Genomic DNA, 24,610 nt, shown 5'->3' on the forward strand with positions numbered 1-24,610 from the left:
TTGTCTCTCCTCATCAAGTGTTCAACCCATTTCAACATCCTTGCTTGCGCTTTCTAAGATATCTCTCCTACTTTTGACGTACCTCTGATCCTCTTATTTCTAATAATGTCCTTCTTTGTAACTCCACACATCCATCTCAGCATTCTCATTCCTGCCACATCCAGCATGTTTTCTTGCATACCCTTCACTTCCTCTGTCTCTCTTCCATACATCATTGCTGGTCTCACCCCCGACTGAAAAACCTTGCCTTTAATCCTTGCCTTGATTCTTCAATCTCACGGTACTCCTGATTCCTTCTTCCAATTGTTCCATCCACACTGCACCCTGTTGGTTATCTCTGTATCCAATACTCCATCTTGGGCTGTCACTGATCCTCAGGGTTTAAACTTATGCACTCTTATTAACAGCTTTCGCCGTAGGTTAACTTCTGAATCCCGATTACAATTAAACTTCAAATATTCTGTCTTCTTCCTATTTATCTTCAGTCTTCTGTCTTCCAAAGCCCTTCTCCGTTCTTCAGACTTACTCACCACGTCCTACTCAGAACAGACTCCACCAAAAAGCATGTACCAGGGTATCAGTCGGGGATCAATCTATTATTCCAAAAGAATCAACACATCCATGAGCAGACCAAAGTGTTAAGGGCTTAAAGAACATCCATAGTGCAGCCCAACTCTAGGTGGAAACTTTTAAATTTGCTAGTCTCCAAATCATTCTCTGTACCATGCGTCTCCAGTTTTTCATGCACCTCTTCCAAAGCCTGAACCTTGGCTCCTGCCGCTGCCCTCTTTGCCTCCGTGTTTACCTGCCTGTACATGCCCCTGTCCTCCTCCCTCCTGATTGGTACCCCATCTTCTTTACCTCTTCCTTAGCCTTTATAACACCCTGCACCTCACTGTTTCAGCGCCGTGTCTCTTTATCCTCAGGAGCTCTCCTTCCTGTTGTCCTACCCAACACTTCTTCACTATCCTCAGTAAAACTTGGCTATTATTTTTCCATCATTCCTCCACACACTCAAATGACTGTAAAAACTTTCTCCCTAAACCTGTTCTGAAGCCTCTCCTCTTTTAATCTCCACCACATTATCCTTGGCGCTGATCCTCATGGTCCTGTTCTCCTGCTGACTCTGATCCCCCAGTCCATCACCATTACTTTATGCTGTGCTGCCACACTTTAAACCATTTATGGCCTTGCGATTCTTTTTTCATTTATATAATTTCTTCTACACATTACTTGGCTTTCTCTTCCTCCAATAATGTTTTGACACTTTTCCACTGCCACCAGTGAACTGAGCTGTACCCCAGTGATACCACAAACTGGCAGTTTTCCATTTTAAAGCATGCAAGCCGTACCCAAGCCATATCCGTGCCATAATTGCGCTGACATGGCCCAGCAGCGCCAAAAGCATTACGAGACTGAGCTGTTTGCGTCACCACCATCCGATTGGTTGAAATGCACTGTGGTACTGGTGTTCTGCACATGGATTATCTGAAGAAAAAAGGGTATATTCTATATATTATTCAGTATTAGTAGTATTGCACATCGCAATGTATTTATGCATTACCAATAACTCAGAACCTGAAAATTTCCAACCTCCTACAGTCCTACTTAAAAAAGTACTATAGAACAGCTAACTGGAATGGAATCATAAGTGAATGCTAATTCCAGTAGCGTTTGATGCAAAAATAAGATGGAGATTCTCACAGACGTGCTGATAGAAATGAGTAAATCATGATGTGTGTAAATAAGCATCACTTGGGTCTTACGTTACTGTTATTCTCCAAACCCGACAATGCCTTTATGGAGCCGACCCTCCTGCAGTGGAAAACCAATGCAAGCTGGAACCGTACTGTAACCAGTCTCTTTTTGCGGTATGGCTCGGGTGTAGTTTGGTTCCTGTAGACCAAAAGGACCAAAAGTCATAAGCTGGTTTACTTTCCTCTCAAAAATGTGTTAATGATTGGCAAACCAAATTCCAATGCCAATGCGAAATCTGCTATATTCTCCCCTTTCTCGTGTTGTTCCCCCATTCCCCATCCCCCGTATACCCTCCTGAATCTCTTCATACATTTGTGCCCAGAAAGCTTCCTTCTCCACTTGAGGATCATGTGCACAGATGATAATAACTAAAGTCTCACTGAGGCCCAGCTTGACTCTCACTACCCTGTCACTCCACAAGTTCTTCAGATAACCCTATTCCTACACCATTTCTCCCTTGCTCTTAATCTTAACCATTTGCTCCACTGAACAACCCCACCGCCTCCTCTCAATACTCTCACTTGGTCCCCGTCCAGCTGGTCTCCTGCACACACAACACCTCCACCATTCTCCTAGCAAGTCTGCCAGCAGTCATTGTCCCCATGGTCGCGTTTCCCGCAGGGGTGAGGCAAGGCCCCTATGCATCGCTTACGGGCTACACCTAGCATTCTCCAAAACCGATTGGACTGAGCACATCATGAAAGGTTTTGACAAAGGTTTACGGCCGGATGCCCATCCTCACACAAACCCTCTGTATTTTTCCGGGCTTGGGACTGACACCAAGTTGGGTTGGTTTGCCCCCTTGACGGCTCGATTATTTCTATTATTGCTGTTGTTTGTTTGTTTGTTTGTTTGTTGTTGTTGATTTCATGCATCAGGTTGAGACAGACAGATCTTATTTATAACTGTTTATATATATTTTATATATTCATATGGTTTTATGTGCACAATTTGAAATTGGCACAAAAAATTTCATTTGAACTGAGGGACCATTGAGTGAAGTAAGGAAATTGAATCAAGATAACTGCATAGCAACATTTATCACTTGCAAAGGAAGCATACTGTATAAACAAAAGCACACAGGGCCAGCCCCTGACCTTTGCTGCTCTTTATTTCCTTTCTGTTAGCAGCCCGCTCTGGCTCCTGCTTAGCATTTCTGCCAGCAAATTGCTGGGAATCCTCCCCCCGCACCCCCGGCAGCACCGGACAGCCACGGCTGACATTCCGTCGAGGGCATTATCATTCTCGGAACGGGGGCTTGCAGCCGCCGCAAAACCTAATTAGATAAGCGGTTATTGAAAAGGGATGGATGGAAAATCGTGAGGAATAAACTCCCCATACATCACGGGGAAGTTTACATCAATATGCGTCCCGCACAACGAAGAGGCACTCTGTGTCTTAATGTTCTGTCTTCATAAAAGTTTCATTTCTCTCCCGTCCATGTCTGGGCAGATGCTTTAAATGGCGTTGCGTGCGTATGTGAATTTAACGTTATATACCCCAATTATATACATTACATGTGCATCTACTCATGCACACACACATACACACACATACATATGTTACATTTATATTATATTATTATTGTTTGTGCACATTAGTTGTTTGTTGTCAAAAGTATTTTTGGAGAGTTTGGTAGACAAACTCAAAAATCACTTAATCAATATCTGAAAATAAGATGCATATTAGGCATTTTCCGAATACATTCCTGATGATTTATACCACTGAAGATTGCCTTTTCTTTCGAGAGGTCCAGGCACCAGGCAGATAAATTGATCAGGTTTTGATGCTTGGCAGAATGCGTGTGAATTTTTTATCGTAGGAGGTCATTATTTTGGAAAAGCCTTGTAAATATTTATTTTCCTATTCACAAGGTAGATGCTGCAGGGCAGACCTTAACAACGGAAGAGACAAAATATAGTTTAAAAGACAACAGCTTTTTACTGCTGCCTAAAAACTGAAAGTTAAATTCCAGTTTGGCAGTAAACTCAAACGACACACTTACTTGTGTTGATGCATGAATGTAAGGTCACCGTTGCTGCGTTAAAGTAGAAACAAAACAGGTGGAAATGACCTAAGTAGGACCATGAGCTCATTATAATGAGCTGAATTTTACTCAAGCTTAACTTCCCTGTGGAGCATCTGAGTTCTTAGGAAAATGTATTAACTGTATTTCAAATATTAAGTCGCAAGCTATATATTTTACAAACACTATTAACAATTAGCGTATTCTTAGTAAATCATGATTTGTATGGGATCCCAAAGTCTGGCTACCTACAGTCTAATGTGCAATTTGGTAGCACTTTCACCTCACACTTTCAGGTTTCACCTCGTGTTCATCCCCGCTGGTGTTTGTGTTTTATACTATCCAATCTAAAAATCGTGTGAGTCTGTGTGTGCCCTGCCACAGACTGCCCTCCCCCCCCCCTGCCCCGTGCCCCATGCTGCGTGGGACAGACTCCAGAACCCCTAAGTCCCAGTGCGAGATAAGTGGTTATATGATGGGAAGGTGGATGAATGACAGTATGTTTTACCATTTCATTGAACTTTTACATTAATAACAAGGCTTGCGACCTTGACCACGATAAGTGGTCAGAAAATGACTGAATGGATGGACTGTTAACAAAGGTGGTTGTTAACAGCAGTTTCAGCCCAAAAAGCCTTTGGTTTTTATAGCAATAGTTAGAAGACATAGTTTTATAGCTTAGGGAAATGCTCTGGTTATTTCAGAGATGGTTTGTCAGAGTCAACCAGGGTTAAGAAATTGCAAAGTTTTGTGCATTTGTCAAGTGGTACATATGTAAGAAGTTAGTCAGACATGCCCACAAAATGATAAGGAGTGAATGAATTTGGGAACTGTGTACCTGATAGGCAGGGGACATGATAAGGACTGACTGACTGACAGGCAGCCGTTTCATAAGATCTAACTCTCAGACTTTAAGCCTTATATATATATGTAGAAACATAATTTCTACATACGTAACAATTTTGCAAATTGATTTTTTTTTAATGAAACCAGTTTTTAGATTTTTTTTAGCTGCAAGAGATTAAGAGTTCATGCCGACATAATGAAAAACATTCTTGATATTATCTTGATCACACAGGAGAGAGGACAAAGGAGAAATAGCATTTAAAGAATATAAAATTCAAATTAACAGTACTGTTCAAAAGTCTTAAGTCTCCAAAGAAAATTGCATTTAAATTGTGTTTATGTAAGCAGAAAATATGATATTAATTTTTTTCGAGTGTCAGCCATCTGAAAGTCACTGCTCAAGTCACCTATTATTTGCAGTTACCATCCAATATATTCATGTACTTGTTGAACTCGACCACTAACACATCATGTTGGGTGAATCAATACCCAGAGTTAGTTAATTAAGTGAGCGGGTTGAAACTTAACAAATACGTACATGGAATGACTGGGGTGCCCGGGAGGAGAGCTTTAGCAAAGCTGTCTTTTAGCATCCAAGAAGACATCAGTGACTTTTTGGCGAACAGATGAAATTCAGTTCAGTTCAGTATATTTTTATATAGCGCCTTTCACAGCAGAGTTGCCCCAAGATGCTTTACATGGGTGTGTTGTGAGAAATTCCTGCATCATTTACATTTGCATTTGCTTTATGTATGACTGTTTATTTGTGTATGCAGTCATTCATCAACTTGCATCCTATCAAATAACATCTGATATCCGAAGTCTCATGATAGCCTTAATAGAATTTAGGGACTTCCAAAGCAGACAAAGTGGATATCAGCAGACGTATTTTACCTCGTGTGCGGCATGCAGCCAGAACCAATACGAACTGACTGTTGCCACTATAGAGGTTTAGTTAAATGTGTGTGATATTATATCTTATGTATATTTGACCTTCCGCCTATAATGATCAAGATACGTCCACAATGATTTACGTCCCCACTTCCGGAACGGAACCCAGACATAAGTCAATGGATACCTGTATTCTAATGTTACGTAACAGGCAAATATACACATATATACAAATGCACATCTGGTCATAGAAGACCAAGATACGATATATGAAAACAAAGTATTGTCATCATCATTATTGAAACATAATTTTCTTTGGTGGCCTAAAACTTTTTGACATATGAATTGCTATATATCTGTATAAATATGTACTCTAGATGCATATTTAGAATTACAGTTTTCAAGGTAATGGCCATTGGATAACCAAGAGAGACAAGATAAGACGTGATGAGACGAGACGAGACGAGATGAGATGAGATGAGATAAGATAAGATAAGATACTTTGTTGATCCCGGTGGAAAATTCACGACTTTCTGCATTATCACAGATGTTTTTGACCTCTCTAGTACATGATTAAAAGGATGATGACCAAACTCCATAATAATTCACCCCTTTGGTCTTGGTCCATATGAAAAGGCAGTGAGCAATGTCAACATCTGATATCTGGAAATTCTTCCCTATGAAGCCAAAATAAGCTCCCGGCGGAATCGGTGTGATTGAAAGAGGCCGCTGGGAGTTCTGGTCGTGCTAGTAGCATGCGGAAAGTGAGAGGTGACACTCCAGTGTAAAGCCATTCGTATTTGTCCTCTCCGGTTGTCTGTGATTGTAGTTAATTAGTCCCAAGAACACAAAGGTAGAATGAAGACATTGATTATATTATGTAAACTCGCTCCCCACTTTCCCTCCCTTAATGGAACTTAATTCATCATGTTTTGAGACAGACTCTATGTGTATTGCAGATATCGTCATCTGTGCTGGGATGCGATTTTCAAATGAAGCATTTCAGAGCAGTTTACCAGTACAGAGCCAGTCTTGCTTTATCTAGGGGATTCACAGAGTCCAGGTTATGAATGAATTCATTATGTTTCATAATATCACTTGTCTTCAGGCTCTTTGCAAATGGCAATGAAAGTGCTGCTGTTGGCCGGTGTTGATTTAATTTTAGCGCAACCTAGCAAGTGACAAATGTACTCTTAATAGCTTTAGATATATGATTTATAATTACTATGAGAATGGTACCCACAGACTCACAGTTTAGAAACTTCATAGTGAAGAGTACAAATACATTATGATATCGGTCAAAATCACTTAACACCTTGGCACTTAATTAATGTTGACATCTAGTTTCAATTTCTGATACCACTATATACTGTATGTATACAGTATATATATATATATATATATATATATATATAGCTACAGCAATAAGCAACTCAATGGATTCAGCATAGTTATTAATTCCTGTGATATTATCAACAGATTAATAGTTGATGCTAATAGTTTTAATATTCAAGCAGCATTTGCCACAACTACAGCCAGTCCGTAGTGTGAAATACCGCTGCCTGGCAGCATTACTTCACTCTCACGTGATCCATTTGATCTGCATAAACAGCACCATCTAAGGATCATTCCATCCTGCCCCCCCCCCCCCCCTTAATCTTACATGTGGATAAGGCTGATAAGCTGGACATGTGACTCAAGACCCAACAGTCCTGGATATGATGTCTTCAATTTATTGCCGTAATTAGAATATATTAGTTGAAAATGTCATTCTCTTTTCATTCGATTTTTCTTTCTAATCGAATTTGCCGACAGGCATGTTTCTGATCTTAGTACCACACGTGATCATGTTAGCCCTTCCACCTGCCCTATTCCTTGTTTAGTGCAGAGAGCTACAATTATCTTGCATTACATATAATCTGGCCCTAATTGGTTTACATTCTGGAGTTATATTTAGACTCGGAAGGACTGCATTTAGCAATGATTTCCCATTACAATTAGATGTGTTGACAAAGAGTAACGGTGGCCAGTGGTTTATTACAAAATCATTATTACTTAGAAAACTCATTACGAGAGGAATACCATCCGTTAATGTGCTTGCTAATGTATCGAGAAGTAGGAGCAGGCAGTGAGAGTCACATCGTCTGCCCAGATAACCGGTAATGGTAGGGTGCATTTCAGTCGCAAAGCCGTGGTCAGCCTTCTCCATTATAAGGGAAACATTAGACTGTGCTAGGACATATATACTTAGTGTGACCCGTCTGTCCTTGCTTAAGATACGGTGGTGAGCTGCTGCATAGACTCGCATAATTAATGCTTCACTTGGTGACCTTTGACCAGCTTGGCTGTGTCACAGACTGCATAATTTGTCCTGAATTATCCCCTTGGTGGGACTTACAATATGAACATCCCTTAAGAGAAAATCGTCCGTTAGACATTTCATAGTTAGCTATGTCGTAGCGTATCTCCCCATCGTTAAAAGTTATTATTATTAAAGGGAACTGAAGACATTCACTCGTTCAACGGCTCGACACACCTGCCTTGAGTTTCTGCAGCATAACTGAGCCCCTGAGGTAAAATCCCCAGGGAATCTGTGAGGCAGAGGAATAGAACAAGTTGTCTAATTTGCCAGACATACTGGGAAAATCCTCACCTTCCTCCACCTTAAGGAAATAAGTGGATGACTGAGTCTTCAGGAAAAAGATTAAGATATGAAAATGACTTGCAGCTCATGTCAGGCACATTGCCAGCCACATGGTAGTACATTTTAGGTTTATACTCCCTAATAAAGTGACCTTAATTAGACGAAAGATAAACCACTAAAAGGCAGGTCTTTGTTGATGGCTTTTTTATTTATATTTTTCACATTATATAATGTCTTAATATTCATCAAATCACATCATATACCACATCTAGTACCTTTACATGCTGCACGTGAAAAATTGTATCGCTATTATTGTTTGGTTTCTGAGAGTAGTAAAATCATATGAAAATTCATGCCTCGTTTCAATTGTTGCACGTGAAATCACTGTTTAGAGGTAGCTAAGCAGTTAAAATATTAATAATAGCGCAGGCCACATTTAGATTGTGGCATGCATCCAAATCTTAACAGCAAATGTCATAAAATTTTATTCTATTCTCCAAAGACATACATCAATTCTCATAAATTGTGCTTATATCTAACAATTAATATGCTGAAATGTGAAATGTCAAAGTTGGTTAGCTATTCAGAGGCAATTTGCTGTTTCATGATTGCACCAGGCAGAAAAGACTGAATGCTTTCCATAAAACTCTGACTCCACGGGTCTGTCAGGTGCCCACATCTCTGCATATATTGTCTAATCATGTTTTTTGTCAGTTGTTCTGTTGTTTATTAATAGTTACTCAGACATTTTGCCCTACAGAAGCCCTCTCAGGCCAGAGCAAACGATACAAGAGACTTTGGTCATTGCACTTGAGTTACATTCTTGTGAGCAGAGATGAATTCCATCTTATATCTGAATAATTAATCAATTCAAAATGAAAAGGCAGTCAAAACTGATGCCAGACACCAATATGCATCCATTTTTCGGAGAGTTGGGGGCCCTCATAAAATCTTTGAGATTATATACTGTAGGAAAGTCAGCAGTGTCATTTCTATTATAGGTACAGATGGAGTAGGCCTATGTTAGTGATTAATTAAAGGGCACAGTAATTGACTGCTTTAGCTTTTAAAAGACAGATGGCAGGGCACCATAATGGAGGATAAATCACTGTACTTAACGGGCCTCACTCTTCTAGACTTCTGTTTCTCTAACACTATTAGCCATGAAAAGGAAAGATTCTAACTACAAAAGTAGTTTTTCAGACATTAGATGTGTGTGTCTGTGTGTGTTTTGGGGGGGGGGGGGTTGTTCTTGGAGTGAATGATAAGCACTTTGATTGTTGCCAGTTCATACCAATTGTGGCTGTACTCAATTCCCACTCACTGGTAGAAATGAGAACTGAAAAAACAGCTAAAACGCATTGTGTGGCCATTCTATTGTGCATTGCGGTTTTACTACAATGTTTCATGCCTCACGTTCACTCATCAGTGTTCTAGAAAGTCTGCCTACAGCAAGTTTATTGTAGTAAGAACCCCAGTCTGCTGTAAAAATCACTGATTTTGAGACTTAGCATAATTCCAGATGTAATTGTGCTACAATAGATAATGTGATGAGATTGTGTGTGTTGGTTAAGGATATATAAAATACATAAATCGTGCTATCTCTGCACCTTTTGTGGGTGCACAATGGCATCAGTGGGCACTCCATATATGGACATCAGGGTCTCCAGTTACTGTTTCCATTCAAGACAGTTTATTGTCATATGCATAGTAAACAGTGACTATGCAATGAAAATCTTACCCTGGGCATTGTTCCACCCACCAGTTAACACAAAAACAAATTATGGTGCTTCAATAATGCAATAAATATGAATACAAGTATGACAATGTCCAATTATGGGAATAAATATGTATACACGGTGCAATGTAAACATATAGTGCAATGTAAGCATAATGCAAATATTTTGCATATTGAGTATTATATACACTTACATGCACTGCAAGAAGCAAGAAGCCCATTAAGAAAAAGTGGGCAAGCCTCGTTCAAGGCTAACCTCTAAACCCCAGCAAAGTACAAATTAAGTGCTCCCACATAAGACCACTTTCGGAGTTAAACAGCCTAATTTGATTTTTCACGGTTAGTCTCAACTAACCACAGCTGACAAAATTAACATGGAATCTGCGAAATGCACTCACTTCTTCAATCTTTCATGTACTTAAATTGCAAAGCTGAACTGTGACTAATACAGAAATCACTAAAATGAAGTGGAATGACACCTTAAAGTAATTTCAGAAGAGCGTTTCTGCATGTAATTCAGTCTTGGTATATTTATAATAATATAATTATATAAGACATCTGTTTGCAGATTCAGGCACTGTAAATTCCTCAACTTCACAATGATAATTGTTCAGAAAGGAAACTTGTATTGCAAACACTGTTATTAATATGATGTTATCTGCTCAGCCTTACTCTTCAGGGGTACATCTGATTACATTAGTGAAAAGTGAAAGCTTTTAATCTAATAATCTAATAACACAGGTTAACAGGTCATTTTCATCAGAGGTAATTTTATGTGGGTTTTGTAGCATTTTTCATGCTGATTTCAAATCTGTGTTTAGTTTTTCTCTGGCACGTCAAGTTTTAGTGATGAAGCTATATGTAGTATGATATTATGTACATGCAATCTGCCTAAGTGTATTACAAGAGTTGTCTGTGTTTTTTATTTTATAGACAGCATCACCGTTCTCTAGGTGACTAGATATTGATTTATGTTTTATTGACACTTGCCTAGTTGTGATTTGAGTATAATTAATTTGACCTAGTGCACATGAGTGTGTCTTGTGTATACAACTTAGTTTGGCGGGAAACATACGTAGTTGTGCCTCAGGTTTCGTTTTGCTGATGTAAGCATCTCGACAAATGTTTTATTATTCACAACAAAAGCACAATGTCGCCCAATCACTGCAGATCTTAAGAAGATATACAAATTATACTTTGGCTGTCCACCTGGAGACCAGGATAAATCTTGGGCTCCACATGTCATCTGTACCAGTTGTTCAAATGGTCTCCATGACTGGCTAAATCGGTGAAAAGCAGCAATGCCATTTGGAATTTCGATGGTGTAGAGGGAACCGCGAGACCATCTCAACGACTGCTACTTTTACTGCATGAATACAAGTGGATTCTCAGCTAAAACTAAGCACAAAATTGTATTTCCCAGCCTAGATTCTGCAATCAGGCCTGTTCCTCATGACAATTCATTGCCTGTTCTTGTACCGTCACATGATGGGCTTCATTCTGTAGAAGGTGATGAGGAGTACGGAGAAGGTGCACCTGGGTACAGTGAAAGCATGATGGCCGACTTCTGCTGGATGCTGTACCGCGACAATCCAGACATGATGTACACAAGAAGATCAAACTCAAAGCGTTTTTGAAGAAACAATGGTGGTTAAGAAACACTTTTCAATTTCCATATGCCCACTGCCTGTTTACTTGATTGCGCCCTAAAGATATTTCACCCTATACTACAGTGATGCTTTTATTTTAGTACACAATACTTGCAATTACAGTATTAACTAGCATTACTCATAAATCAAAAAGTTGACATGAGAGAAAAAAACTGAAAACAGATATGGAATCAGTATGAAAAACTGTTTTGGAAGAATGTGTTTTGGTCTCTGATGATTTAAAAAAAATGTTTTGTTGTCCTGTGTAATCTAATAATGACGTTAACTAGCAGCACTGTGGTTTTACATCTTCAGGGTTGGGGGTTTGAGTTCTGGCCCAGTTCTTTAGATTTAGAGTTTGCATTCCTTCCAATGTTTTCATTTCTAGGCTTCTTCCATTTAATATGGTTTCATCCCACAGCCCAAAGACGAGACACGGGGAAGGGAAGGCAAGTTTGTTTATGTAGCACGTTGTCATACACAGAGGTCACTCAAAGTGTCTCACAGACGCAATACGAACAGACGCAAGTTAATAGACAACAATATAAAAGTGAAATCCGAGCAATGAAAGTGCAACATCCAAGATCATTAAAAATGCAAATTTCATAAACATTAATTAAAAGCTTTAGGAAATAAGAGTTTTCAGCTTATGATTAAAGTTTGGTTGTTGTTGGGCCATGTAATAATCAAGGAAGCAAGGATGCAGAAAGACAAAAACCTTGGCAGATTCTGTGGGCCCAACCCAAAATAAACCGTCAGCCCCCCCTTCCCCTCCCCACCACTCTGCCACATCACCCGAGGGACCCCCATGCCTTGTGAAATTTACTGGAGAACCCTAGCAGGGGGCCCAAGGTGACATTTTGGCAGATTTTCGGGCTGCACTGCTGCATGGAAGACATACAGTTAGTTTAATTTTTGTCTCTAAACTACCCATGGATTGTGCCCAGCGAGAGACCGGCATCCCGGCCAGAGTGTCCCCTGCCTAATGCCCCGTGAAACCCCATAGGAAGGCCGGTTATGTAAAACCTTTATATACTAACAAAAATCAAGGAACAGTACGTAACAGATGTTTACGGTTAAATAACACAGACCAGCAATTACCAGTGTACTGAAGAACTGGCCGAACACGTACAGGCTGATTTTCCACTTCCATGGAAACAATAAAGAATTCAGCTCAGCGACACAGTCATTTCTCATCTTTCTTGCCTCCTGCATGTCAGAGGTATACCAAATCAGGAGCAATTTAAATGTCTCTTTTATAATAGAAGCAGGGTTCCCCTAGTGGGAGGGGGGGGGGGGGGGGGGTCCTTCAGGGGCCCAGACACTAGTGACTAGGGAAATAGAACGATCCACTCATCAGTCCCCTCCCTGTCAGCAAATTTAATTGTGAGCACCTCCTCACCCCCAGTCAAATTTTACCGTCACGGTTAGACCAGAACTGAAATATCAGTATCGGAATCGATAACAGCAATATCAGCCTTGATATTGGATCACATTGGATTGGATGAAAATCAGTGGCATTGGTACCAGCTGCAGGAAATGACTGTGGTGGCCATCAGGGGCCAGTTATGTTTATAGGGGTGGACATGCTACAACGTGTCTTTTGTGGCTCCACTTAAGAAAAAAAAAAAAATCACATTTTGTGTTTATTATTTTGATTTTGGGTGGCAACAGGGGTGGCCACATACTGTATGTACTAGGTCACCTCTGATCACCCCTGAGATCCACCCCTGAGTGGTATCGCCCATCCCTAATATAAAGTGCTACTCCAAAGAGTTGCGGTTGTGGAGATCCTAATCTATGTTCTCTCGTTTGTGCTCGCTCTCTCTCTCTCTCTCTCTCTTTCCCTGCTCTTTATATAGAAACGGCACTGTTTGCATAACCCCCCCCCCCCATCGCGCACACGGACCGTTAGCCGCTTCTCCTTCCATCCCGATAATCTCTTCCACTGCGCCGATGGACGCTTCATGATGACAGTAGGATTACATGGGCCCGTTAGGCGTAATTGCAGTGGGTCGTCCGGCTGTTTATTTTCCTATTTCACCCTCGTCTTCACACGCAAATGAGCACAACCGGGCCCCCGGCATATATTGGATATGACATAAAAGTCACACGTCGAAGCGTTTATTTCCCGTCGCTCAGTTACGCACTACGTTCGGAAAATTCAGCGTCATGTGCTTAACGCATATTTTTATTTTAGCTTTTTATTGCTCGCTGATCACATAACAGGCTCCAGGAGCTTTTAGGTTAAACGATTCAATTGCTTTTGAAGTGCAAGGGCGGGCATATGTCATACACTGTTCGCCGGTTCCTGACAGACAAAAGAAATCAAATGTTAATTCTTTTATGCTCGCGATTTCCTCACGAAAGACCGTTTTCTGGTTCAGAGTCTTTCCTTTCAAGTTGGCGATTTGCTTTCAGACGTGCGTGCCATGTAATCTGGGTTTTGGGAGATTCTCACCTGGAAAATGCAGAATACAGAACATATGTATTTCCCCTGTGGATAAACAGCAGGGAGCTACGGGTGAGACAGATTCTATGCTAAATCCTAACTGTAAGAGGGCGCAGGCAATTTCTGGACGCGTGGTGACTGCAGCTCTGTAGGTAGCACTGTAGCTCTGCACCGCCAAGTTTTGGGTTCAAGTCGCACCCCTAGTTCTATATGTGCCTAGCTTTCATTCTCCCCCCCCCATTTTTGCACAGGTGTATTTATACACACATATTTTATATCACAGTTAACATTTTTGCAACTATTAATTCCTTGATACTTTTCAATTTATGCAAACAAAAAATATTTTTTTGATAGTTTTAATCATGATTACTTACTTTAGTCTATAATTTCAGTCACTACACTTTTTGTTGTCATCTGTGCTGCAACAGAAAATGGTGTCATGGATCTATCAGTCATTTTTCCATGACCAATTAGCATGCCAATGACCCACAGCCTGTACTGAGGAAATGGGGAATATATTAACTGGTATTTATTAAATACCCATTACTTCAGTTTTTCTTTAATTTAGGAAACAAACTTAAGTACGCAGTTTAATAATTCATCAAATACCAAAGGAAGCTCAGTGTCTCTGGACACATTTTACATTAATAAGCAGGCTATTAGCCATGACCACAAAAAGGAGATTGATGCCAGGCAAAGAAATGATTAAAACTCCCGTTTACTGATGGGAATAGCTGATGCTTGTTTTGGTTTTGCAACAGCAAACAATAGCATTTTCAAACAACAGGCATCTAATTAATCCCCATCAGCGGCAAGAAAATGTCGGGCTCTCCTGTGGGTGAGCATTTTTAAAAGGGGATTGGGGTAATATGGGAGCGTCACTGCCGCGGACATTGTCGCAGAATGGAGAAGGGGTCAGTCTGTGCATATGCTCTGATTTCACTGGTTCAGCTCCTAAGAGACCAGTATGTAACTGGTATGTAAGGCCTGTGTGTTCATGAAGGGTGGTTTTGTGTCTGTTATGATAGTAAAAATAATAAGACAGTTGACCCTACCACATCATGGTGGTTAGGGGCACAGCCCCCCACCCCCCCACGATCTGGGAAAACCATATACTGTACAATTTTTTTGTCCCCTTGGCAAGTAAAGTGAGCATCTGAGTGGAGCCAAGGAAAGCGAAAAGAAACACAACATAGAAAGATCACTGATAGAACACGCAAACTCCACATACTGTACACAGAGCCAGGGCAGAGATTCCAGTCCAGTCCAGAGAATTCCAGTCCCAGAGTTGCAAGGCAACAGTGCTAACTAATGCACCACCGATAACAGTAATTATAATGATAATGATGATGCAGCATTTTATTTACATTTCAAGAACCCAGTAATGCTTACAATAGGCGAGAAAATGCAACGCACAATGAGCCGGTACTATATACAAGGACATAAACAAATAAAGAAGTTATTTCTATGTTCCCAGAGACCTTGTAGGAAAATTCTTTATTACTGATGAAATGGCACTAGCATCTGAAATCTTTGTGTGTATTTATGTGTGTGTGTGTATGTATATATATATGTATATATACAGTATATATATATATATAGCAATATATATATATAATGCCTGTGTAAATCAGAACTAACATGGTTCATATCAGTGTGCAAAATTTCATAATATTCCTGTTATACTGTGTATTGTGATGTTCTGATACTAATCTTTGTAAGCCACTTCCCTTCTTGCAGTAAATCTGCATCACTGAAGGGCTTGTATACCACAAGGCTAGCTGTTTACTAGTGGATACGGTTTTTCTCTGAAACCATTCAGAATGTAGCTCGATGAGCATCACTGCACTGACCATAAGGTTCCTGGACGCATTCCTGGCCTCGAGCCTCAGGACCAGAGCCAGTCCCTCCTTGTGTTAGTACCGGGGGTAACAGTTTTTATAGTTCAGGTCACCTGGCAGCTCTATCCTTGTTGCTGTGTGTAAGCACCCCCTCCCAAAAAATGACCTGGCGTCCAGGTAGCCTTGCCAAGGCCTGTTCCTGTTTTTTTGACCCTTCCTTGGGTAGGGGGTAGACTATGGCTCAGCGGTATGCAAGGACCAAACATTTTTAGAAACGCTAGCAACCAGAAATTATGGTTTATATTGCATGTCATACTCTTAATTGAACTTTGCATTGTTTCCAGTAAAAAACTTGCCGCTTTGATAAAGTACTCCAGGTTAAACAATACCAGTGCTCAGTATACTTTAGTGAGATAATGAAGGTGAATTTGCAATTTTACTTGAGTTCATATGGCATTCACTTAATCCCTTTATATTATAAAACCGTTGTTGGGGCAGCTACTGTACTTATGTAGATTTAATAATTTTTTTTAAATTTGTTGTTATTATCTAATATATGATCTGATACTGGGATTAACAATCAGGCCTGGGTCTTACACAGGTGTCAACGAGGTCTTACAAGACATTTGAAATATAAAATACTATTGCCATATATAATGGTGTCTCAGAGAATGTGACTGAGCGTAATCCATTGGAAGTCAAGTTTCCCTACATGGTTGCAGATTTTGTGGAGAGTAACTGTATTTTGACGAGGCCTGTGGGATTTTAGCAGAAAAACAATGCATGACAAAGCACTGGAAGAGTCTTATCAAGTTCACTGCGAGGCATGGTCATGTCTCCGTGAAGCGTGCAGTATTGTGGAAATGACTGCACAGCCAAGCCCTGTATAGTCTCCACGCAGCACTAAAATGGGCAGGGGGCCGTGAAGCGCAAAGATGAGCTCAGCAGAAATAACAAGCAAAAAAACCCCAATACAGCCTGAAGCGTCGTCAGACGGCTTGATTTATCGCTCTAATTCAATTCGCAATCCTTGACTCTGTTTTGTAATAAGCAGCAAACATTGGTTTTTCTAAAAAAAAAAAAAAAAAATTAAAATAATACATCTTCTTTTCTAGGGCATAATTTCATGAGCGAAGGAGAATACATTGAGATCACAGCAATCACCAAAGACCAGTCTGGAGTGTATGAATGCAGCGCCAACAATGACATCTCCACCCCTGATGTACGGACCTTGCAAGTCACCGTCAATTGTGAGTACGCCGATTGTCTGCGCCGCATAAAGCCGGCAGCTTGGGAGGCTTTGGGGCTTTTGTACAACCACACTACTGCAAACGCCAACTGCACATTCTGCGTTTTTACTCCATTATTAAGCCGTATTGCGAGTCTTGCACGAGCAGAATACGTATGCCCGTGTACCGCTGGCTTTTGTTAAATGCTCAAGGGTACGCGGTCCTCCTCTGAGCTCCCTCTCTGTGCCACATAGATCCCCCCTACATCTCGACCGCCAGGAGCACCGGAACGCCGCTTGGGCAGAGGGGCACGCTGCAGTGCGAGGCCTCAGCAGTTCCCGTGGCTAATTTCGAGTGGTACAAAGAAGACCGCAGGCAAGTTAAGGTCCATTACGGCACAGGCAGAGGGCTGGGATCTCCAGGGGATCTAAGAATCTCACTGCATAAGACGTGGCTGATCTGGACACCCGTCCTCCTGACACAGACATTGTTCTTCTTGTTTAGATCTTCATTTTTCTCATTTGAAACCAAGCCATTGCTTTTTAAAATGACATGACCCTAAAAGTGGAAATAGATTACTAACTTGGAAAAAAACATCCACAAATACTGTGTGTGTGTGTGTGTGTGTGTGTGTGTGTACAGGCCTGTACTCGTATGTTTGCGGGGACTGTCCATTCATTTCTATGGCCAGAACCCTAATCCCAGCAATAACAACCTTAACCCCAACCCAGCCCTACCATTAACCATAAGAAACCAAACAAAATACTGGTCTTTTGACATTTTTGGTTTTTTGATTGCAGTCACAGATTTTTTAAATAATGGCTCCACAACCTCAGAATAACTGGTTTTTATCACATTGTGGGGACATTTGGTACCCACAATGTAATGTTTATCTGACCCACACACACACACACAATGGGGCTGAGGTATGCACATCAAGACACTGTGGACAATTCTATGCTTCCAACTTTGTAGAAAGACTTTGGGGAAGGCCCTTCTCTGTTCCAGCATGACTGTGCCCCAGTGCACAAAGCAGGGTTCATAAAGACATGGTTGGATGAGTTTGGTGTGGAAGAACTTGACTGGCCCACACAGAGCCCTGACCTCACCTTTTGGATGAACTAGAATGGAGATTGCTAGCCAGGACTTAACCTTCAACATCAGTGCCTGACCTGACAAATGCTCTTCTGGATGAATGGGCAAAAATTCCCACAGACACATTCTGAAATCTTGTGGAAAGCCTTCCTAGAAGAGTGGCGGCTGTTATTGCTGCACAGGGGCACCAACTTAGTATTGTTGCCTATGGATTTAGGATGGGGTGTCATAAAAGTTCCTGTAGGTGTAAAGACCAGGTGTCCCAAAACTTTTGCCATATAGTGTATATAATGTATATACAGTATATAGTATATACACTATATGTATAATGTCGGATACTGCAATGTACTCTCATTTAGTAATGTAATGTAGTTTAAGTTAAACATTTACTTTATTGCATTTACTTTATTTATCAGACACTTTCTAGAGATATCTTAAGATCAAAAATAATATTTATTTCATTATGGAATAAAAGAGATTAGTTGGATATTTATATCATTTGTATAATAAATTGTTTATGCTATGCAAGATAGCTGACAAAAATCCAACAGAGTGCAAAAATGTTGCTTTATAACTTATCATAAACCATCATTATGGAAGGAGAAACATGAAAAAACAGCAAAGGTACATCAATAACATTGATTACCTCCTCCCATGCTCCACAGATTAAATATGAGCTGTGGCTGTTAGGCTTGTGCTCTGGTAACCTATGCAGTGCCTCCAGTAAGACATCTGCTGCTTTACCTTTTGGCAATTTGTTCCTGTAAAATACTCCCATATGGAAAGGCAATGGCTCACTATTATAATAGATAGAATTAAACCCATTAAATGGCAGAAGCAACATTCACACACTATTTAGTTGGCTATCAACTCTGCTTTTGGATAGCTGGATACTTTTTTTATTTAAATGAATAATATTAAAATGAATGGATAGTATTTACAAATGTCCCTCTTTAATTTAGTAATGTCACACATTTGACAGTGACTCAGTTGAAAATGTGCTTAGTAGCAACTGTTGACAAAGCGAAGAGTGGCATACAACAGCTGATAGTTCCTGCAGTGCATACACTGAGAGCAATTAGGTTTGGAAAGAATGGACCAGCTCGGAAAATGGGTAGGTTAAAAACAGGCACTTTGAGTCTTCACTGACATCTTGTATTTAATGATTTTAATCATGCCTAAACCAATATACGTCCTTTGATACACACACTGTGAGATTTAATAAAACAATATGCAATTAAAGCACAACTGTCTTTTTCAAAAGTGACTCAATTAAGAATGTTAATTGGGTACAAAATGTTTTTAGCATAAGTTACACAATGCTGAGAAATGACTATAATGAATAAATAAAATAATTTCAGTAGGCTAAAATGACAAATTACAGTTAATGTGTCCCAGCTTCCATCTTTCTGCCATTCAGATGTTCCTTTCTGAAGACCAAGACTCTTAAAAACTCTGTAGTCTTCTATAAGGACATTAGTCCCAATATGACTGTAGCAAGGAAGTAATTTTACATGACAAATTTAATATAGTTCAATTAACAATAGCAACCCTTGTTGAATACTCACAAATGACTGTTTTTACAGGCTCTTCAATGGACTTAATGGGGTTAAAATCGAAAACAAGGGTAGACAATCCATGCTTATCTTTTTCAACGTTTCTGAAGAGGATTACGGGAACTACACCTGCGTGGCAATGAACACCATGGGAATCACAAATGCGAGCATAATTTTGTATGGTGAGTCCAGCTGTTTATATATAGTTAATGTTCTGTATTTCACTTATAGTATGAGGATGTAATGTGTTTAAATCTGCAGTGCAACTCCAGAGAGAACTTAGGAGTAACTTATATTTTTAATATGAAATATGCAAACCATACGTCACTTTATGATCAAATAATAGCTCTGTAGTTCCCATATCACACTATGGACCAACCACCATATCATCGGCTTCTAGCCAAACATTTTAATAATAGTGGCTTAGGAATGAAAAATATTTTATTGAAATTGTTGAATTGAGTTTTATCATTTATATTACATTAAACACGTAAAAGTTTACTTGTCATAAATTATGAGATTTCCTGGTAGTTAGCTGCCTAAACTTAGCTGTATGGAACCTAACATTCTAGTGAATAGAAATGCATGAAATAAAAATCATGGAATCACATGCTCATTCGTACATGAAATTCATTGTTGTTTCTTGTTGATACTCCTAGTATTTCTGACCAACGTTGTTGTCTTTAAGAACAATGTAATGCTATTTTCAGAATTGACCGGTAGCTGCAGCGTGTGTAATAATACTGGTAAAAACGGTTGGTGTGCATTAGCTACTGTAAGACGACTGGTACGTTCATGTCAGTGTGGCTCATTGACATGCGCTAGGAGATGGAGCCGTTGGGTTTGCAGAGCCCAGCTGTTGCTTGTAATTTTCTAAGTGCTGCAGGTAAAAAAAAAATGTGCTAACAAAGTGATGAAAAGGGTCAAAAACAGAATTAGCACAACAATGCCAGTTACTGTCGGAGCAGATTGGAAAGGTGAAAGTGTGACAGTGGTGTTATGGATGGATGCTAAACAGTAACAGCTATGCAGCTAGGATCACAGTGACGGTCACAGTATCCCAGGGACCACAGGGCGTGGAACCACCTGGAAGAGACTCTGAGTCACCAGTTCACCAGATCTGTATGATTGTGATTGGGAGATTGAGATTTTAAACCACCTAGAGGAAATTTAGGCAGACTCAGGGAGTTCACACAGACATGCAAGCCCACATAGACTAGGGGTCAAATGTAACCCCGGAACCCTGGGCAGAGGTGAATAGTTCAGGTCCGGAAAGTAAAAATCCAGACCAAGATTTTGTTTCAACAAATTAATCGAGTACTCTATGACCGTGACTCTTTATACTCAACTAGTTTGCTTGGTCTGGATTTTTACTTTCTGGTTCTGAACCACCCCCCTCTGCCCAGGGTTGACCAAGGGCAATAGTACTACTCTGTGATGTCCTGTTCATTTTATGAATATTTCCATCGTAAAAGCATGTATTCAGCAAGCTGGTCGTTGTGGCATAACACAAGTAAGTATGAAAGCCTGTTTGAAGACTCCAATCATGCACTACAGAGCCATTTTGTAATGCAGAAATAAATGAAGCCAGTCCCTGTCATAGGCAAACAATGGTACTGGAAAAGGGGGGGGGGGAATTTGATGTCATGTCAAAGTACTATTCAGCATTCAGTAACCCCCTTGCGAATTATAACTGCTGATAATTTGTACAGTCAATCAGAAACGTTTCCCTTGACACAGTTAGGAGAAACCCATTAAAAGTTTGTTTTCATATAAAAGCGCTTTACATGGTTATAAAATACATTTTAACGGAACATTTAGATGTGGGAACATAACATTCAGGTTATGTTAAAAGCTAAGCATAGACACATGCAACACATTCATTCAGATATTATCTAAACATACGTCACATGTTATATATTTATATGTTTCACCAAGGATCTTAGCATGGTTCGTGGCCTTAATGTTAATTACTTTCTTTCCAGGCCCAGGGGCTGTGCATGATGTGAACAGGGCACCTCTATCTCTACAGAACTCGTTCTGCCTTCTCTTGACTGTGATTTCGTGGTTCCTTTTCAAGTTTTGATGCAACAGTGGTAACCCTTCAGTCACCTCCTGAATTGCAGTACAACAGACTTTAATCCCATATGAATAAATGAAAATCACCAACACAGATGGCTCACGTTTTTTTAGAATTGAATTGGCGGTGTTTTTTTCCATTCTTTCTTTGTTTTCGGGGTGGGGGGGGGCGCTAGTGGCAGGAAGTGAGTACATAGGGTTATACTAGTATTGCAAAGTGTGTGTCTCTCCAACCTTTTATATGTAAAAAAAAAGGAAAACAAAAATATTGTAACGGCTAACGATTTAATGGTTTTGCTCATTATTAAGGTATACATTTGGATCACTGGTGTGTCCTGTCCTGTTTTATTCTGTACAATAACATAAGCTTTTAAGTAACCAACAAAATAGTATTTTCTGTGCTGAGTATGGAAACTGCAATGTTTTATTGTTGAATTACTGTATTTTTGACAGTGGTATGCGACGGATCAATAACAGCGTAATATAAATGATGTCAACCTTACCATACTATATTGTACTATCATTCCTTAAACAGAAAAAACAGTATTTCATGGTATGTACATATAAATGAAGTTCACACAGAAAAGCAAAAAATAAATAATAAATTCTTCTAGATGATTCCCAGACCATTACAGAACTTTTCCTTGTCTGGATTTCATGTGTAAAAAAAAAAAAAAAAAATAGACCCAGATCTTACCCTCAAATCTGTTTCAGTGTATGCCACAGGACTAGTTGATGTAGTGAATATAAAAACACAGTATATTTTTAAGTTATGTGATTTATCGATACATATATAATCAATAAAAAGCCAAACTACTTCAGAACTAGAAATAGAATCATCAGGGATGATTTTTTTTGTTTTGAGTACTTAAAAGTGAGAGCACAAACAAAAAAAACAAGACATAAAGAGGTATCGGGATAAGAAAATAATACTGTGTTAAAAAGAATTATTTGTCCGTTTTTGTCCTTTGACCCTCTACACTAACAGTTGCCTGTTACTCCTCTTGGGTTGGCTTGTCATTCAGTATTACTGGTAAAAAAAAAAAATACTACTGTAAGGAATAAAATGAAAGTAAATATGTCTGGAATGTCCAGTGCAGTCTTATAGTTGATTATTGTATGTTAATATTTTGCATATTCATATACAGTAAAGTCAGCTAGAGGTGCAGTGACAGTGTATTTGATTTCCGTGTTGCTGCCAGTAGCTGTGACAATTTTGTCATGTTCCGTTGCCTTGGCAACCATGTCAGCCGCTTTTAGCTTCCGCACGGAGGAAGGCTAGGAGTGGTATGGCGTCAAAAAGACGTACTCCTCTGTATTTTTGTCACTGGCCAAATGATTGACAGGCTGAAATGGGTGGGGGGGTCTGGGGTGTTACTCTAGTATGCTTCTAGCAATACATCTCCTCTAGGTACTATACGTACCGTACTTTGAAAGGGGAAGCTGCAACTTTTGAGAACTGTCATTTCTATAAAAGCGAATAGGAGACATCCCACGCCACGGCTGTCACCGTACAAAGCCTTACCAGAATACAATCAACACCCTCCCGAAAAAAAAAAAAACAGAACCACACACCTATGAAAGGAAGACAGGACCATTTCAAGGATTATAGAGGTTGAAGTTGAGCCTTCTGTCAAGGGATTGTGTCCTTCTAGATAAATGCTGACAACAGTCGCAAAGAGTGATAGGCTGAGATGCTGGGCCAGAGTTCTTCACAATAGAATATAGATGTCTGCTTGCAGAAAAATAAAACAAATTCAAAACATTATGCACCTTCCATAAGTAATACGTTCAGTTCCACCCAAGAAGAACATTGAATGGAAGATGACATCTCTTTTATTTTTCGGATTGTGTGCTTGAGCTTACAATAAGAAAATAAACATGCTGACGTGGAGAGAACATCAAATTAATTTTGTTTAAAGATGCATGAAAAGATGTCTTTTCAGTTGTTCAATTGCTATTTGTGTGGTTAAGCAAAATTCTCTACGCAAATTTCAAGGTTTCCTGCATAAAATACAATCTATTGTTTAATACTGTGTTTATATTTTCCAGTCAGAATTCATCTGTGACTAAAAGTGAATATATCTGGAATACAGCAATTTTGCAGTACATGCAGCTAGAATATAGCAACGCGGCAATTATAACGGCCCCGGGTAAGCCTCTGTATATGAAGAGTGGCTTTACATTTGGCCAGGAGAACCCTTGAGACAATACCTTGGTTATTGCAGCCGTGTTCTACCACTTTGCAGGAATCAATGAAGTACATTGTGCCGCAGGTCCTTTCTTCTCCAGGACGCTCAGCATGCCTGTGGTTCATTGCTCCGCTCGCTCATTTAAAGCAAGGGTGTAGAAAATTTATATTTCTATTTACTGGAGCAACAAATATGAGCACAGGCTGGTCAGAAAGTGCAACCTTTAGTGTGCAATGACCAGAGTAAAAATGGTTTTAAATATAGAAATAAGAGAACTGCGATATTGTATGTAAAGCTTGAATACCAGCCCTTATGCACCCACTTAAAAGGTATAAAGTTGGTATTACAGCCGGACATCCAGACACCATTGTGATGTGATTATCGCTTACATGTCTATACTCAGTATTAAAATATATCCCAGTGGCTCTCTGTTGATCCACACTGTGATCCAGGGACATTAGAACGACATGACTTACCTTTAACCGAAACGTTACCGGTATTACGGTACTGAACACCTGAAAGAGACAATATTACACTGCATAATAACGTTTTCAATGTGTCACCCAGCATTTTTTTGCACTTATATGTACAGCTGCACAGCACATGTATGTTAA

General features: G+C 39.8%; 1 protein-coding gene across 2 annotated transcripts in view; it reads left to right on the forward strand.

Moving 5' to 3' along the window:
• Positions 1-22,525, forward strand: part of opcml (opioid binding protein/cell adhesion molecule-like) — a 269,242-nt gene extending 246,717 nt beyond the window's left edge. For both annotated transcript variants that reach the window (XM_023835141.2, XM_023835139.2), the window contains 4 exons: positions 16,961-17,095; positions 17,329-17,449; positions 19,756-19,907; positions 21,711-22,525. In XM_023835141.2, coding sequence (XP_023690909.1) covers positions 16,961-17,095; positions 17,329-17,449; positions 19,756-19,907; positions 21,711-21,811 — 509 coding nt within the window. In that variant the 3' untranslated portion in view covers positions 21,812-22,525. The remainder of the gene's footprint in view (positions 1-16,960; positions 17,096-17,328; positions 17,450-19,755; positions 19,908-21,710) is intronic.
• Positions 22,526-24,610: the final 2,085 nt, after the last annotated feature.

The sequence above is a fragment of the Paramormyrops kingsleyae genome, chromosome 6 (assembly GCF_048594095.1).
Source record: "Paramormyrops kingsleyae isolate MSU_618 chromosome 6, PKINGS_0.4, whole genome shotgun sequence".
Taxonomy (NCBI): Eukaryota; Metazoa; Chordata; class Actinopteri; order Osteoglossiformes; family Mormyridae; genus Paramormyrops; species Paramormyrops kingsleyae.